The following is a 16,657-nucleotide window of genomic DNA, read 5'->3' as shown; positions in this document are numbered from 1 at the left end:
AGGCATACGAACTGTGTGGCCAGTCTGTCTCAAGTGGGTGCAGATCAAATGAGCCTTGATGCTGACAAAATCGGACTTCTCCAGGACTTCCATGTTGGAAACCCAGACCTGCCATTCGATGCCCAGCAGAAAGTGTAATGGAACTCTTAGTGACCACAAATAATCAGAAATTTTATTTTATATCTCATTCAAAAGATGTCACTTACCAGGAATATAGTACTCAATATTGCCAAACTGGAGTGCTGGTTCAGTTCACTCAAGAGTGCCAGTAACCAAATTGCTGAGAGTACTGCTTGCAGCACTTTTGCGTTCTTTTGTCTTCTACCAAAGTGCTGACCACGCCTGATGCTGCTTAACTTGTGAAATTTAACAAGATCACAGCCTAGGTGCTGCAGTTAAATAATCCCAGGCATTTTAGTAGTGCTGTGCATCGGAGCTATGTAAATCTTAAATGCACCTTAATATAATAGTTCTGACGGAACAAACTTGACTATTGTCATGTGTCGGGGTAAGCTTTAAGTTGTTCTATTTGTAACGAGAATATTATTAAAAGTCTGGTTAAGGTACTGCCCCTTAACCATAAAAAACAAAAATAAAAATCAAACAAAAAAACTACATAAATATTATTTTGTCTGAGGGATGCACAAATCTGAGATGTCAGAGAAAGTATCATAACTGTTCTAATCACATTTTATGGGATCAAGAAGATCTGGTACAATGTGAATGGGAGAGTTTTTGTGCTTTCTTCCTTTCTAACACTGAATAAAAGAGGTTGAGGAAAGCACTAAGAACTATAATAATATTTAGGGTCAATAGTCAAGTTTGTTCCGTCAGAACCTATTATATTAAGGTGCATTTAAGATTTACATAGCTCCGATGCACAGCACTACTAAAATGCCTGGGATTATTTAACTGCAGCACCTAGGCTGTGATCTTGTTAAATTTCACAAGTTAAGCAGCATCAGGCCTAGTCTGTCTCTGTCATAAGTATAAAGGGAAGGGTAAACACCTTTAAAATCCCTCCTGGCCAGAGGAAAAACCCTTTCACCTGTAAAGGATTAAGAAGCTAGGATAACCTCGCTGGCACCTGACCAAAATGACCAATGAGGAGACAAGATACTTTCAAAGCTGGAGCGGGGGAGAAACAAAGGTTCTCTCTGTCTGTGTGTTGTTTTTGCCAGGAACAGAAAAGGAATGGAGTCTTAGAACTTAGTAAGTAATCTAGCTAGATATGCGTTAGATTCTGTTTTGTTTAAATGGCTGATAAAAGAAGCTGTGCTGAATGGAAGGTATGTTCCTGTTTTTGTGTCTTTTTGTAACTTAAGGTTTTGCGTAGGGGGATTCTCTATGTTTTGAATCTGATTACCCTGTAAGGTATTTACCATCCTGATTTTACAGAGGTGATTCTTTTACTTTTTCTTCAATTAAAAGTCTTCGTTTAAGAACCTGATTGCTTTTTCATTGTTCTTAAGATCCAAGGGTTTGGGTCTGTGTTCACCTATGCAAATTGGTGAGGACTTTTATCAAGCCTTCCCCAGGAAAGGGGGTGTAGGGTTTGGGAGGATTTTTAGGGGAAAGACATTTCCAAGCGGGCTCTTTCCCTGTTAGACGCTCAGTGGTGGCAGCAATAAAGTCCAAGGGCAAAAGGTAAAATAGTTTGTACCTTGGGGAAGTTTTAACCTAAGCTGGTAAAAATAAGCTTAGGGGGTTTTTCATGCAGGTCCCCACATCTGCACCCTAGAGTTCAGAGTGAGGAAGGAACCTTGACAGTCTCAAACAAGCAAGCAAAGAAACTGAAGTTTTGACAGTCCTGGTAGATGGGGTTAATTTAATGCCTTTTAGTTCTTTTTGCTGAGTGTTTAAAAGTGCTGTTTTGGTTATGCAAATAGAAATCTCTTCCTTTCAAAGATGCAATTATTTCTCAGTTTGTGGATGTTCACCTTAATAATAAAATCTGGACAACTGTTTTTTTTTTTTTTGTTTTTTTTTTTCCACATAAAGAAACACCAGGGAATACTGAAAATTATTCTCACTTTCTTGTTTCCTCCTTACAGCTGGTTGAAATGTTGGATATGTCTGTCCCTGCAGTTGCTAAGCTGAGACATCTTTTAGACAATCTGCCTAGAGAAGCTTTACCAGATGTACTGACTTCAATCATCCGCACAACCAACCAAGAAAAGCTGCAGGTACTGTATACTTCTGCCTTAAACTTCCAGGGGAACCAAGGGTTTAGTACTTACAGTTCAATCCACTACTAGGTAACTTCATAATCACTCAAACAAATGTGTTCTGTTTACTGAAGGGCTGAGTAACAAGGTTTTGCTTGTACTGCCATGGGCTGGCTGGTGTATTTCACGTGACAGTCATGATGATAAATCAACACCATGTTGGCCTCGGGCCTAGTTTAGCTGGGTTACTGATTGTGCTGTTCCTCCTCCTATGTGAGACAGGGCCAGACTTTCTCTGCTCTCATGGCAGGCCAAATAGGAGTCCAGTTACTGATCTGAAGTTGAAGGACAGAGTGCAGCTGGTTCTTGTGCAAAGGAAAGATAGGGCAGTCCTTAGCTCTGCTCCCTACAGTTGTCATTGCAAGTAGAGTCGATGGAGGGAGCCAACAGCTGTCTTTTACTTGCTTCCTGGCCATCTGAATGCAGTGGGAAGCATAGAGTAGGAGACAGCACCAAAAAGATTGTAGAAAAGGTGGCTTTTCAGAAATCCACCTGCCTGTTTCAGACTAGCAGTCATGTTACTTGTACTTCTTTGGCTTTAGTATGCCTGAAGGAGCAGTGAGAGCTTGGCCCCACCTTTCCTAGTGACCCAGCTCCAGCAGGAAGGGGAGGAGGATATTAAATGTATTTCAGGGCATTGCTGAGTGTGGGGATAGGAACTCCTAATTGGCCCATGGTTGTCTTCATTGCCACCCCCCTAGCTGTTTAGTAATCTGTGCAGATTAGTAAATCTCTGCATTTTTAATCCTGCCAACGTTGCAAGTCCTGTCTTGGGGTGGCAGCAAGCCATTATAAGCTTTGATTGCCTAATAAGAGATGTGGTGCCCAAACATGCACATGATCAGTGTGAACAGACTTGGAATTCAAAATGAAAATGAAGTAATAAATGCGATTGGAAAAGAAACCAGAGGAGAGAAGGAGGGGTTTCTGAGACTGCTGGAGAAGGAAGGGATCATCTATCTCGTGGTTTTTCTCAGAAGGCTAAGTCCTTCCTCCAGGTTTAATAATTGAGAAATGACTGCTGATACTGGTTTGCTGCAGGATATGCACCTCATTAATGAGGCACATTAAAAAGAGAGGCAGGATAAGAGCAGTTTTCCTTTTCTTCCAGTTCCATAGCCATGCCAGAGTAATTAGTAGAAGTCTTTTGATGCTAGCCTTAGAATTATAGTGCCCTTTGAACCTTTTCAGTTGTGTGTTTAAAACTTGGTAACATAGAATTGTGCCAGAAATTTCGCTGCCTTTTCTCTGGGAATTTCCTTAAAGCAGGTACCTGTCAGCAAAAGAAAATAAGGTATTAAATACACAGTTATTTCAACTAGCAACACTGCCCTTGTCTCTCTTTTTTTGAAGGTTTCCTCTACTTTCATTGTTTATGTCTACACAGTAGCTGGGATGATGCTTTCCATCTTAGGCAGACAGACATGCATAGCTCTACTCAAGATAAAGTGCTAAAAATAGCTGAGTGGCCTCAGTAGCTTGTGGGGTGGCTTAGGCTAGTTACCCGAGTATGTACGCAGGGGGTTGGGCAGGATTGTTTTTGGATGGGTAACTCAAGCAGCCACCTCTGCTGTCCCTGCTGCTCTATTTTTTTGCATGCTAGTTTGAGCAGAGCTATGCATGTCTGTCTGCTTGTGCTGGGAAACATCTTCCCAGCTGCTGTGTAAACATACACATTATGTATTGTCTACTTTCCTTGTTCACCTCTTACACTGTGTGCTTCCAGTTGCTTTTGTGGCCTTCTTAACAACAAACACAAAGCACAACCCAAACTCTGAAGTCATTTCACACATCTGAGATAGGAGCCTTATATTCCACTCTGCTGTTACTAAAAACTGCTTTCATATTTTTTTTTGCAAACTGTCTACTTCAGAACTCTGATAACAATGCATCATTAACCGAGAGAAAATCTGTGTGCTATCATTACTTATAGACTATCCTCTAAATGGTACAGAGAAATACTGTTAACTGTTTTCACTCTCATTTTCTGCTGTCAGATTTTAGATGCTGTTAGCCTGGAGGAGCGATTCAAGATGACTATACCATTGCTTGTTAGACAGATTGAAGGCCTGAAGCTGCTTCAGAAAACCAGAAAACGCAAACAGGATGATGATAAAAGGGTATGGACTTTTAAATACGGCTTCTCAAGTACACTCCATGGTTTGGCAGAGATGAATAATTTAATTAAATATAGGGTCTCATTTTCAAAAATGACACCTAAATTTGAACCCACAATCATTCACATTTAATTTCTGTGACCATAATTTTTCATATCCAGGTAATAACCTGTATAAAACATCCAAATCCCATATTCTGTACAAGATGGCTATTTATTTAGATTTTTTCTAATCTATATTAAAGCACCTAAGCAAAGGCTTTAAGCACATTTGACATCCATTTAAAAAAAACAAATTGGCTTAAACAACAGAATCATATCATGACCCAATTTGCGTGTGCAAATTCTGTTTCCACTATCTAAAACTTTAAAAGTGAAAAATTGAGTACAGTTTTAAAACTCATGTTGAGGCCTCTTTCAGAATGTGACCTTAATTATCCAAAAGTATGAGAATAAAATTGTTACTTCTGAAATGGGTGTTTTATACATGAGTGAAACAAGCATTGAGACCTGTAGTTTTCCAAAACATGGTAGTCTGATCACATCTCGGCTCTATGAGCTATGATCATGTGTAGTATATATACAACCATGTTTAATGATGAACAATTACTTTTATGGGAATTGAGGGGTAAAAAGTAAGAGCCCTATTTACTCACTGTGAAGATTAGTCTTATTCAATTATTACTGTGTGCTATAATGCAAAGCTTTTAAAACTATAATTAATAACACCTTCAAATTTCTTTCTTGTTTTCTAGTATCCAATAGGTATGGCTGGTTAATTAGTGTATTTTTGTAAACAGGTACCGTAAGAGAAATATGTTTCTTTACTTTAATAATCATGAGATCATATTTAGAACAGGTTAATAAAGTCAAAGATTTTTAATACTAGAAGAGACCATTATAGCTATCTATCTAGTCTGACTTTCAGTGTAAGATAAGCCAAACAACGTCACCCAATAAATTATGCATCAAGCCGTTGACTTCAGTTTAAGCCACAGCTTATTTTCCAAAAGATATTTGTGCGCCATTCTGTGCTTCTGTTTTCCGCTTCTTAGGTTGTAGCTATTCGTCCTATTCGGAGGATCGGTCACATTCCAGGGACTGCAGAAGATGAAGAGGAGGATGAAGATCATGATGACATTGTCATGCTAGAAAAGAAAATTAGAACATCCAGTATGCCAGAGCAAGCTCTTAAAGTTTGTGTAAAAGAAATAAAAAGGTAGGTGATAAAATCTCTGTAATATATTGAGGTTTTCAAATGTTTATTAATTGACTTTAAATCTCCTATAATTGTAAGTGTTGAGGCAGGCCTTAATAATAGCTGATGCCACAAGCCTGTCCTATAATACTCACATATAATACTTTTCATCAGGAGATCTCACTACTTTACTTTACAATGAAGGCAAGTCTCATTATCCTCCTTTTATAGTGGAGAAAAGGAGGCAAGGAGAGGTGAAGTGACTTACCCAAAGTCACCTAGCAGGCCAGTGGACAATCTGGGATTGGAATCTAGGTCTCCTGAGTCCCAGTCAAGTACTCTATCTAGTCGGGCAGTGGTTTTCAAACTTTTTTTCTGGGGAACCAGTTGAAGAAAATTGTTGATGCCCGTGATCCAGTGGAGCTGGGGATGAGGGGTTTGGGGTGTGGGAGGGACTCTGGGGTTGGGGGGGGCTCAGGGCTGGAGCAGGGGGTTGGGGTGCTGGAGGGGGTCAGGGCTCTGGGTTGGTGGTGCAAGCTCTGGGGTAGGGCTGGGGATGAGGGATTTGGGGATCAGGAAGGGGTTCCAGGTTTGGGGAGGTCTCAGGGCTGGGGCAGGGGATTGGGGTGTGGACTTAGCTCCAGCAGCTCCTGGTCAGCGGTGCAGCCGGGGGCAGAGGCAGACTTCCTGCCTGTACTGGCACCACGGACCATGCTGCACCCCAGAAGAAGCTAGCAGGAGGTCCAGCTCCTAGGAGGAGGCGCGCAAGCGGCTCCGTGCAGCTTTCACCCACAGGCACTGCCCCCCTCAGCAAGTGCGGAGCCGGTGCTCGGGGCGGGGGCAGCACGTGGAGCCCCGTGGCCCCCCATTGGCTGCTTCTGGGGCGCAACACGGTGTTGGCACAGGTAGGCCCTACCCTGCCTTAGCTGGGCAGCACCACCGACGGGACTTTTAATGTCCTAGTCAGTGGTGCTGACCAGAGCTGCTAGGATCCCTGGTTGCTGAGCAAGGCGACCCAGTGCCTTACATGCCACAGCTCAGTACTGGGTCGTGACCTGAACTTTGAAAGACACTGTACTGTGGAACACTTTTGGCTTCTAGGCATCTATTTCTCTTTATTAAAATAGGAAATTACAATCATAGAATCACAGAATATCAGGGTTGGAAGGGACCTCAGGAGGTCATCTAGTCCAACCCCATGCTCAAAGCAGGACCAATCCCCAACAAAATAATCCCAGCCAGGGCTTTGTCAAGCCTGACCTTCAAAATCTCAAAGGAAGGAGATTCCACCACCTCCCTAGGTAACGCATTCCAGTGCTTCACCACCCTCCTAGTGAAAAAGTTGTTCCTAATATCCAACCTAAACCTCCTGCACTGCAACTTGAGACCATTTCTCCTTGTTCTGTCATCTGCTACCACTGAGAACAGTCTAGATCCTCTTTGGAACCCCCTTTCAGGTAGCTGAAAGCAGCTATCAAATCCCCCCTCATTCTTCTCTTCTGGAGACTAAACAATCCCGGTTCCCTCAGCCTCTCCTCATAAGTCATGTGTTCCAGTCCCCTAATCATTTTTGTTGCCCTCCGCTGGATGCTTTCCAATTTTTCCACATCCTTCTTATAGTGTGGGGCCCAAAACTGGACACAGTATTCCAGATGAGGCCTCACCAATGTTGAATAGAGGGGAACGATCATGTCCCTCGATCTGCTGGCAATACCCCTATATATACATCCCAAAATGCCGTTAGCCTTCTTGGCAACAAGGGCACACTGTTGACGCATATCCAGCTTCTCGTCCACTGTAACCCCTAGGTCCTTTTCTGCAGAACTGCTGCCAAGCCATTCGGTCTCTAGTCTGTAACGGTGCATGGGATTCTTCTATCCTAAGTGCAGGACTCTGCACTTGTCCTCGTTGAACTTCATCAGATTTCTTTTGACCCAATCCTCCCATTTGTCTCGGGCACTCTGTATCCTATCCCTACCCTCCAGCGTACCTACCGCTCCTCCCAGTCGAGTGTCCTCAGCAAACTTGCTGAGGGTACAGTCCACGCCATCCTCCAGATCATTTATGAAGATACTGAACAAAACTGGCCCCAGGACCGACCCTTGGGGCACTCCGCTCGATACTGGCTGCCAACTAGACATGGAGCCACTGATCGCTACCCATTGTGCCCACTGATCTAGCCAGCTTTCTATCCACCTTGTAGTCCATTCATCCAGCCCATACTTCTTTAAGTTGCTGGCAAGAATACTGCGGGAGACCGTATCAAAAGCTTTGCTAAAGTCAAGGAATAACGCATCCACTGCTTTCCCCTCATCCATAGAACCAGTTATCTCGTCATAGAAGGCAATTAGATCAGTCAGGCATGACTTGCCCTTGGTGAATCCATGCTGACTGTTCCTGATCACTTTCCTCTAAGTGCTTCGGAATTGATTCCTTGAGGACTTGCTCCGAAGATTTTTCCAGGGACTGAGGTGAGGCTGACTGGCCTGTAGCTCCCTCGATCTTCCTCTTTCCCTTTTTTTAAAGATGGGCACTACATTAGCCTTTTTCCAGTCATCTGGGACCTCCCCCGATCGCCAAGAGTTTTCAAAGATAATGGCCAATGGCTCTGCAATCACATCCACCAACTCCTTTAGCACTCTCAGATGCAGCGCATCCGACCCCATCGAATTGTGCTCGTCCAGCTTTTCTAAATAGTCCAGAACCACTTCTTTCTCCACAGAGGGCTGGTCACCTCCTCCCCATGCTGTGCTGCCCAGTGCAGTAGTCTGGGAGCTGACCTTGTTCGTGAAGACAGAGGCAAAAAAAGCTTTGAGTACATTAGCTTTTTCCACATCTTCTGTCACTAGGTTGCCTCCCTCATTCAGTAAGGGGCCCACACTTTCCTTGACTTTCTTCTTGTTGCTAACATACCTGAAGAAACCCTTCTTGTTACTCTTAACATCTCTTGTTAGCTGCAGCTCCAGGTGTGATTTGGCCTTCCTGATTTCACTCCTGCATGCCTGAGCAATATTTTTATACTCCTCCCTGGTCACTTGTCCAATCTTCCACTTCTTGTAAGCTTCTTTTTTGTGTTTAAGATCAGCAAGGATTTCATTGTTAAACCAAGCTGGTCACCTGCCATATTTACTATTCTTTCTACACATCGGGATGGTTTGTTCCTGTAACCTCAATAAGGATTCTTTAAAATACAGCCAGCTCTCCTGGACTCCTTTCCCCCTCATGTTATTCTCCCAGGGGATCCTGCCCATCAGTTCTTTTCTGCAGTCCAGGGATCGTATTCTGCTGCTCTCCTTTCTTCCTTGTGTCAGGATCCTGAACTCGACCATCTCATGGTCACTGCCTCCCAGGTTCCCATCCACTTTAGCTTCCCCTACTAATTCTTCCCGGTTTGTGAGCAGCGGGTCAAGAGGATAACAGCCCCTGGTTGGTTCCTCCAGTAGTTGCACCAGGAAATTGTTCCCTACATTTTCCAAAAACTTCTTGGATTGTCTGTGCACCACTATATTGCTCTCCCAGCAGATATCAGGGTGATTGAAGTCTCTCATGAGAACCAGGGCCTGCGATCTAGTAACTTCCGTTAGTTGCCCGAAGAAAGCCTCATCCACCTCATCCTCCTGGTCTGGTGATCTATAGCAGACTCCCACCACAGCATCACCCTTGTTGCTCACACTTCTAAACTTAATCCAGAGACTCTCAGGTTTTTCTGCAGTTTCATACCGGAGCTCTGAGCAGTCATACTTGAGGTTTCTAAATTAATTAGTAGATAAAGAAAATGCAGTGGTTAACAGCTTGCTATCATTTCAATAAGGTTATAGATAAAAATGATACATAAATAAAAATCCATTAAGGTAGAAATAAGGATGGAAACTTTTCAGGGTACATTTCTAAAGGGCTGATGTTCTGCCTCTTTTTTTTTTTTTTTTTTTTGCACCTGCATTTTTGCACACTCCAGAAAGAATTGTGGGTAAAATACCTCAGTTGGTGACATGTCTGACAACCCGATTTTTTGCTCACAGTCCGTTACTTAGAGGTACAGCTACTAAGTTGCATCTGCATTCCATTTGGACCTGCATACAGCTAATAATAGAAGATTTTGAACTAGATTCAGGTGAATTATTATTTTTTTTTTTCAAAGATGTGCAGTAGAATAGGTGCCAAGAAAGATGATCAAGGCTCCATCGCTGCAGCTATTCAAGAACAGATTCAGGATGGGTATATGTTAGTGAGGTCTTGAAAAACAGAGATAAAAGAATATCTAGTGATAGTACTACTGCCCAGTCTTGGCTCAGGGAGGTACCTGACTATTGGGCACAGGTGGTGCATAAACACTAGAGACTTTTTTGACACCTTCAGCAATATGGCACGTCTGGTTAATATTTTTTTTTCTGAGATTTCTCATCAATGTAATGTAATGTAAATATGAGAGAGAGCCTCTGCTTGGGTTTGTGCTAGTTACACAAAGATGCTGTTTTCATGCATGACTCACAATAAGTCTGGGTGAATTATTTTGGTAAATATTAAATTTGTTAGAAAATACATTTCCGGGGGCATCATAACTATTTGCAAATTCAGGTGGAATTTGACAAATAGCTTTCGCTTTAAAAAAATATATAAAAAAAAATAGTCGAAATAAATAACTGTAACCATTTTGAAACAATGTTTCATTTAGAAATTTAGCTATATTCATTTAAAAACAAAAAAGGTGGTTGGTTTTTTTTTTTTTTTTTTTTAAAGCTGAAGACTAAACAAAAATGTTGGGTTGTTTTGTTTTGGTTTACTTTCTGCGAAAGTGTGTGATATTTCAGTTTTGGTTAGAATCGAACTGAAACGTTGTTCAGGTTTTTCCAGTTCAGTCCCAAATCAGAAACCCCTCCCACAATCTTATAATTCATGCAACAGTACTCTGCTTCATTTCTTAGCATTAAGAGTTTCAGTGTAGTAAATAGGAATGCTGTGGACCTCCATGTACCAGATACAGATTTTGTGGCAGGAGGAAAAACTCTCAGCTCAAACTTACTATCTCTTTGATACACACATCTACTAAATATATGTACTTTCAGATTAAAGAAAATGCCTCCATCAATGCCAGAATATGCCTTGACCAGAAATTATTTGGAACTAATGGTGGAACTTCCATGGAACAAAAGTACAAAAGGTAAATGCATGTTAGACCTTCTTTGGTGCTGATTGTCTGTCATAGAGAAATTCCAGGAAAAGTATCTGACAATTAAATACTGTGGTACCTAACTGGGTCTGTCTTGTAAATTCTTGTTGCATGGTCTGATAGCAGAAATAACATTAATGTGCTAATTTGGTTTTTAAAATAAATTATTCTTAACCCGGTAAAACGAATCAAGTGGCTATGAAATATAAATGTAATTCACATGTACATCAGGAAAATGATGATTAGAGGATCACGGAGCGAAAGGATTTGATCTGATCGCTGCCTAATTTTTTTTTTTTTATTGATGTCATGTATTTTGTTTTTCCTTAGATTTTTCACATTGTAAAGTCATTAAAGCATGTAGGTTAATTTTTTTAAGTGATTATTGTTGATATTCTCTTAGAAATTTACAGCATATTCTGTTCTGCCTGTTTAATGAATTTACATTTGGCACTCACTCATTTTCCTTAAACAACCCCTCCCACCCCAAAACAGCAAAACTTTAGACCAGATGACTTCTTTATGAAGAACTGAAGCCAATGTGGTTTTGCCTTGTGTGTCTCCTTGTTGCTTTAAGCACCACTGAAGATATGCAAACAGCTGAGGAAATAGGTCTATTATTTAAATCAGTGGTTCTCAACCAGGGATGCGTAGGGGTCTTCAAGCAGGTACATCAACTCATCTAGATATTTGCCTAGTTTTACAACAGGCTACAAAAAAAAGCACTAGCAAAGTGAGTACAAACTAAAATTTCATACAGACAATGATTTGTTTATACTACTCTATATATTATACAGTGAAATGTAAGTACAATATTTATATTCAAACTGATTTATTTTATAATTCTATGGTAAAAATGAGAAAGTAAGTAATTTTTCAGTAATAGTGTGCTGGGACCCTTTTTTTTTTTTGTTTTGTTTCTGATTTTGTAAGAAAGTAGTTTTTAAATGAGGTGAAACTTGGGGGTATGCAGGACAAATCTGACTCTTGAAAGGGGTACAGTAGTCTGGAAAGGTTGAGAGCCACTGATTTAAATGAAGCCTGACAAGGTAGTTTCTACTGTTTTGTAACGTAATTGTGTTTCAACATTTTTGTAGGAACCTCTCAGAAGTTTGACAAAGAAATCTGTTTCCTTTCTGAATTTTTATTTAAATATTTGGTTACTGAGAGAGCTCCATGTGATGTATATCTTGTTTTCATCAGGGTTCCAATAGGAGAACAGTTGACAGTCTTACTCCAGAACATGTTCTGTGTGGTATAAACAGCAGAATGTGGGTCACTCATGGCTTAGGTGAACCGTGTTACAATACATGCTAATTTACATGCTGTTAAACATGGTAGCATTATTGTAGGCAGAAACTGTTGCATCAGCTGTTCATAGTTAAAACATCAGAAAATCATTCAGCTTTTTTGGTGTTGACAGTGTTACTCAAGAGATCAAAAGTTTCTAAAACCTAGACATTGCTGATGCCTGTTAAAGTGAAACAGTTAGTTAGTTTATTCCAGTAGTTTGAGACTGCAATGCAAAGGCCACGTCTACACTGTGAGCTAGGGATATGAGTTCCCCTGCTCGTGTACAGATAGTTGCATTAGCATGAGTATAGTTTAGCCGTGGTGCCACTGGCAGCAGCAGTGGAGGCATGTGCTGAGTGCAGACCTGCCTGAAACTGGTGGGTAAGTAGTTGGTATGGGTAAGCCATGCCTCTGCTGCCGCTATCCATACTACCGTTGCCATACTGCTGTTTATAACTGCACTAGCTCGATGAGAGAGAGTCTGAGCATGTGTACGTGAGAATGGGAATCGCACCTCTAACTCATAGTGTGGACATAGCCTTAAAAGTCAGCCTCTCAGAGTCTGTTTTGGATCGAGGCACTTTAAAATTAATTGTCTGTGTTGAGCAAATATTATATTTTCAGTCTACATTGGGAAAAAGGGAGTGTACAGTAAATACTCTGTAAAGGTGCACAGGGGATGGATCACTCAATAAATTGTTCATTCCCTCTGAAACATCTGGCACTGACTACTGTTGGAAGACAGAATATTAGGTTAGATGGGCCATTGGTCTGACCCAGTATGGCCTTTCTTATGTTCTGATCTTCTGAAGTCCTGAGAGTTTGCTTTGAATTGCTCAGCTGAATATAGAGTATTTCTACTAATAAATGTTTTAGTAGGTTAGAGTTCTGTGCTCCATTTGCTGATTCTACAGCAGCTTTCAGCTAATGCATTCACAAAGTTGGGCTGATGACACTGATGGGGCTAGTGCCCAGAGTGGATATTTTAGTATGAGTGATATATATGTTGTTCTTTGTAGTGATTTCATCTAGTTTTTAAATACAGAGTGACTGAAAGTTAGTCAACTGAAAACTAGAAAAGAACAATTTCAGTTGCAATATAAATTTATCTTTCTAAATAAAAACTTGTGGTTCGAAAACTAAATTGAAAAAAATACTAAGCCCTGGTCTACATGGGGGGGGATCGATCTAAGTTACGCAACTTCAGGTACATGAATAATGTAGCTGAAGTCGACATATTTAGATCGACTTACCATGGTGTTTCCACCATGGTGAGTCGACTGCTGCCGCTTCCACATTGACTCTGCCTACACCTCTTGCGGCGCTGGAGTATAGGAGTCGATGGGAGAGCGCTTAGGGGTTGATTTATCGCGTCTAGGCTAGACACGCTAAATCGATCCCCGCTGGATCGAGCGCTGCCTGTCGATCTGGCAGGTAGTGAAGACATACCCTTAGCAAGGTTCTTTCAGCTACCACGATCAACTTGCATTTACTTTGACACTATACAACCCTACATCTCACTACATTATTGATGTTACTATACAGTACTCTGATTTTTTCATATTTAATAGTTGCCTGGGAATATAAATGTTTTCAAAGCATGCTGTGTTGTTTGAAGTTTATTTACAATCTGAGCCACAGGAGTCTCTCAATTCTGCTGATGAAATGCTTAACTACATCTGTTACTTCTCTACTTTTCAAAATGACACCATGCTGGAGATGGCTTGGACAAATGTGCTGGCTTTGCAATCCAGGCATGCAGTGTACTGTATGTACACATACATCCTGTGCCTATATGCACTGTAACACATTCACAGGAGTGTATTAGAAACCTGAGAAATACAATTATACTAGTATTTTTGCCTCTTTAATGGCTCAATACCGTGGTGGCTTTTTAAGAAAATGTCACGTGGTTCTTAAAGAGAATGTATATGCATTTTAAATGTAAAATATTTTTCATCATAAGGGAATATGTGGTGTATATATAGTATCTCAGAACTGACACATTTATTTGCCCATGGTCAAAACACTTTCTGTGGCAACGCTGCACTTTGTCAGAAGATATTCTCTCTGGCTTTTTCTCCAGTTGTTGCCTCTTTGCTTTTCATGCCAATAATAATACTTATATGTCAGCTTTTGTCCAAGGAACTCAGTGGTTTATAAATGTTAACACATTACTGTGAAATAGGCATGGGATATGTAAGGAATCTCTTCATGCACCATTCAAATGGAGCTGTCTGGAATTTGGCCAGGAAACTGGAGTAAAATCTCAACTCTTACATAAAGTGGAATTTAATGATGATAACTGGTCAGGCTCTCCAATTTATCTCTCTTAAAAGGTGGCAGCTGCAATACACCATTTTCAGCCTTTAACAATGTAGGCCATTAGCTCAGAACTGGGGTGGGCAGAGTACTGATTGTTGAATCGCTAATGCATCCTAAAACAAGTTGGTAATAATTGGAGGCATTCTGTCCAACCTGCTGAATCTTGTTCTGCTCAAGAGAGTTTAACAGCTTATAGCCCAAGGTCACTGGAGGTAGATAGTAGAGGTGGGCTCCATGCAAAATCCTGGATTTGGTCCAAATCTCTTCACATGGGGAAGTTAGATATGGATAAGGATGTCCTAGATCAGGCCTATGTCTAGTAGAAAGCAAGTGCTGTAAAATCTTTGACATTTATTTGTCACTTCTGGAATGGTCCCTCCTGCTTTTTCCATCTTCGTTTGTTTCTGAGTGTCATAGTTTCAGGATAACTGTACTTGCATCTTCCACCTCTCCATCCTCCCCCAAATTCTTGGTCCACTCCAATAGTTCCCATTCAGGTCTAAGGTCTCCTGTCATCACGTGTTTCTGTTTAGGGACACTTGTCCCACTGCTGTCCCTTCTGACCTGAAGGTTTAAGGCTGCACAGCTCCCTGCCTTACACTGTGACATCACCAGCAAGTCATTCTGTCTGAAGGCCAGATCCATGCTTTGCTTTCTCTCCGAGGGCTATGAACAGTGTATTGCCAGCAGTTACAAGTTACCACACAGCACTTTCTAAGTAAGCACGTTTATTCTTAAGGTAAAAGCATTACAGGAAAAAAACATCCTACACACACCCTAAAAGCTTTCCAGAGGACTCTTCCTTCTGCCATCTTTGGTTTTATACTGCTGTTATTTCATTGACTTAATTGAAATTACTCTTAGTTTGTGTTGGCGTAAGTAAAAGCACAGTCAGGGCCTTATTTATTCAGGGCCTGGTTTATTCCTTTTATTGAAAATTATTCTGGAGGTAAAACTGCCTGAATCTCATGTGGCTGAGTACAACTTGGGTGTAGATGTAAGATTATGTATATGATACTTAATTTAAAAATCAGTCATTGCCTTGGCTATCTGTTTTGATTGAGGGATTCTGTCATTGACTCCACTTAGAGCAAGATCAGGATGTGCCTTTGTTCATTTTAGAGTTTCAATGCATTTTCAAATGTTGCTGGAATTGAGTGAACGTATAAACCATCATTTGCATCTGCAGTTGCCTGTATTTGTGCATTCCGAGGGATATAACAGTTTATATGTGCGTAGTTTAGATTCACACACTTGAGTCAGATTTACTATTGAGGGTAGTGTATTTGCCAATGCATATGTCATGCCCCTGAATAACAATTTGGCACTTTAGGTAAAATAAGTAAGGCTTCTATTCCAAAGCTTAAACTCCATGTCTAATGTTATAGAGTTTTGGCTGGAGGTATTTTCAAAAGATTTGTGCGTTGACGTCCGAGTCTAGATAGTTATGTGCTGAAAGAAATCTCATATATGTTTCTTTCTTTCCCTGGGTTGTGAACCTTTTGAGACCACCCAGAATAATCTGTTTGGGAGACGCTGCCCAGGACCTTTCTGCTGAGATTGCCAACAAGACCGTAATAAAGATTTTTTTTTTTTTTGATGTGTGATAACCAAGTCCCTACAGTTGGACAGAGACCAACTCATTTTATATGGGTCACCAAACTGGTCTCATATAACTGTTGCTACCAAGCTGGGTCAGATTTCGAACCCATGACCTAGAGGTGAAAGCTCCATATTGCAGTACCAGGATCTATCTAGCTTCCTTTTTAGCACATTTCTTTACAAAAGGAAAGGGGGAGATTGTATTGATTTTTAACACTGTCATGGTGTAAATTGGCTAGTCTCTAAGGTGCCACAAGTACTCCTTTTCTTTATGGCGTTTTTGGTGAATCTTAATTCTTCAAGGCAGGAAAAACTGTAATTTTGCTGCTCTCAGAAAAGAGTCTGAAATGTGGCCATAGTAAACAAATTTTATCCTTTGTATTTCAGAAACAATGCTTTAATCTTTAAACGGAAATTATGCTGATCTTATTTTGGTGCTTGACACTTGACAGATCGTCTGGATATTCGTGCAGCTAGAATTCTTCTGGACAATGATCATTATGCCATGGAGAAGTTGAAGAAGAGAGTTTTGGAGTATTTAGCTGTCAGACAACTTAAAAACAACCTAAAGGGACCCATCCTTTGTTTTGTGGGTCCCCCTGGAGTCGGTAAAACTAGCGTGGGAAGATCTGTTGCGAAAACCCTGGGCCGAGAGTTCCATAGGATTGCCTTAGGAGGAGTATGTGATCAGTCTGACATTCGAGGTCACAGGTAATTTTATCTTTGTT

General features: G+C 41.0%; 1 protein-coding gene across 4 annotated transcripts in view; it reads left to right on the top strand.

Annotated features, from left to right (window-relative positions):
* Positions 1-16,657, top strand: part of LONP2 (lon peptidase 2, peroxisomal) — a 114,595-nt gene that overhangs the window by 5,794 nt on the left and 92,144 nt on the right. For all 4 annotated transcript variants that reach the window (XR_012154484.2, XR_012154483.2, XM_073307718.2 and 1 more), the window contains exons 3-7: positions 2,055-2,186; positions 4,226-4,348; positions 5,400-5,563; positions 10,606-10,700; positions 16,382-16,640. Coding sequence is in view for 2 of the 4 variants with exons in the window: in XM_073307718.2 (XP_073163819.1) it covers positions 2,055-2,186; positions 4,226-4,348; positions 5,400-5,563; positions 10,606-10,700; positions 16,382-16,640 (773 nt within the window). In the remaining 2 variants the exon portion in view is untranslated. The remainder of the gene's footprint in view (positions 1-2,054; positions 2,187-4,225; positions 4,349-5,399; positions 5,564-10,605; positions 10,701-16,381; positions 16,641-16,657) is intronic.

This window comes from Lepidochelys kempii, chromosome 12 (genome assembly GCF_965140285.1).
Source record: "Lepidochelys kempii isolate rLepKem1 chromosome 12, rLepKem1.hap1, whole genome shotgun sequence".
NCBI lineage: Eukaryota > Metazoa > Chordata > Testudines > Cheloniidae > Lepidochelys > Lepidochelys kempii.
This window is presented reverse-complemented; position numbering and strand designations above follow the sequence as displayed.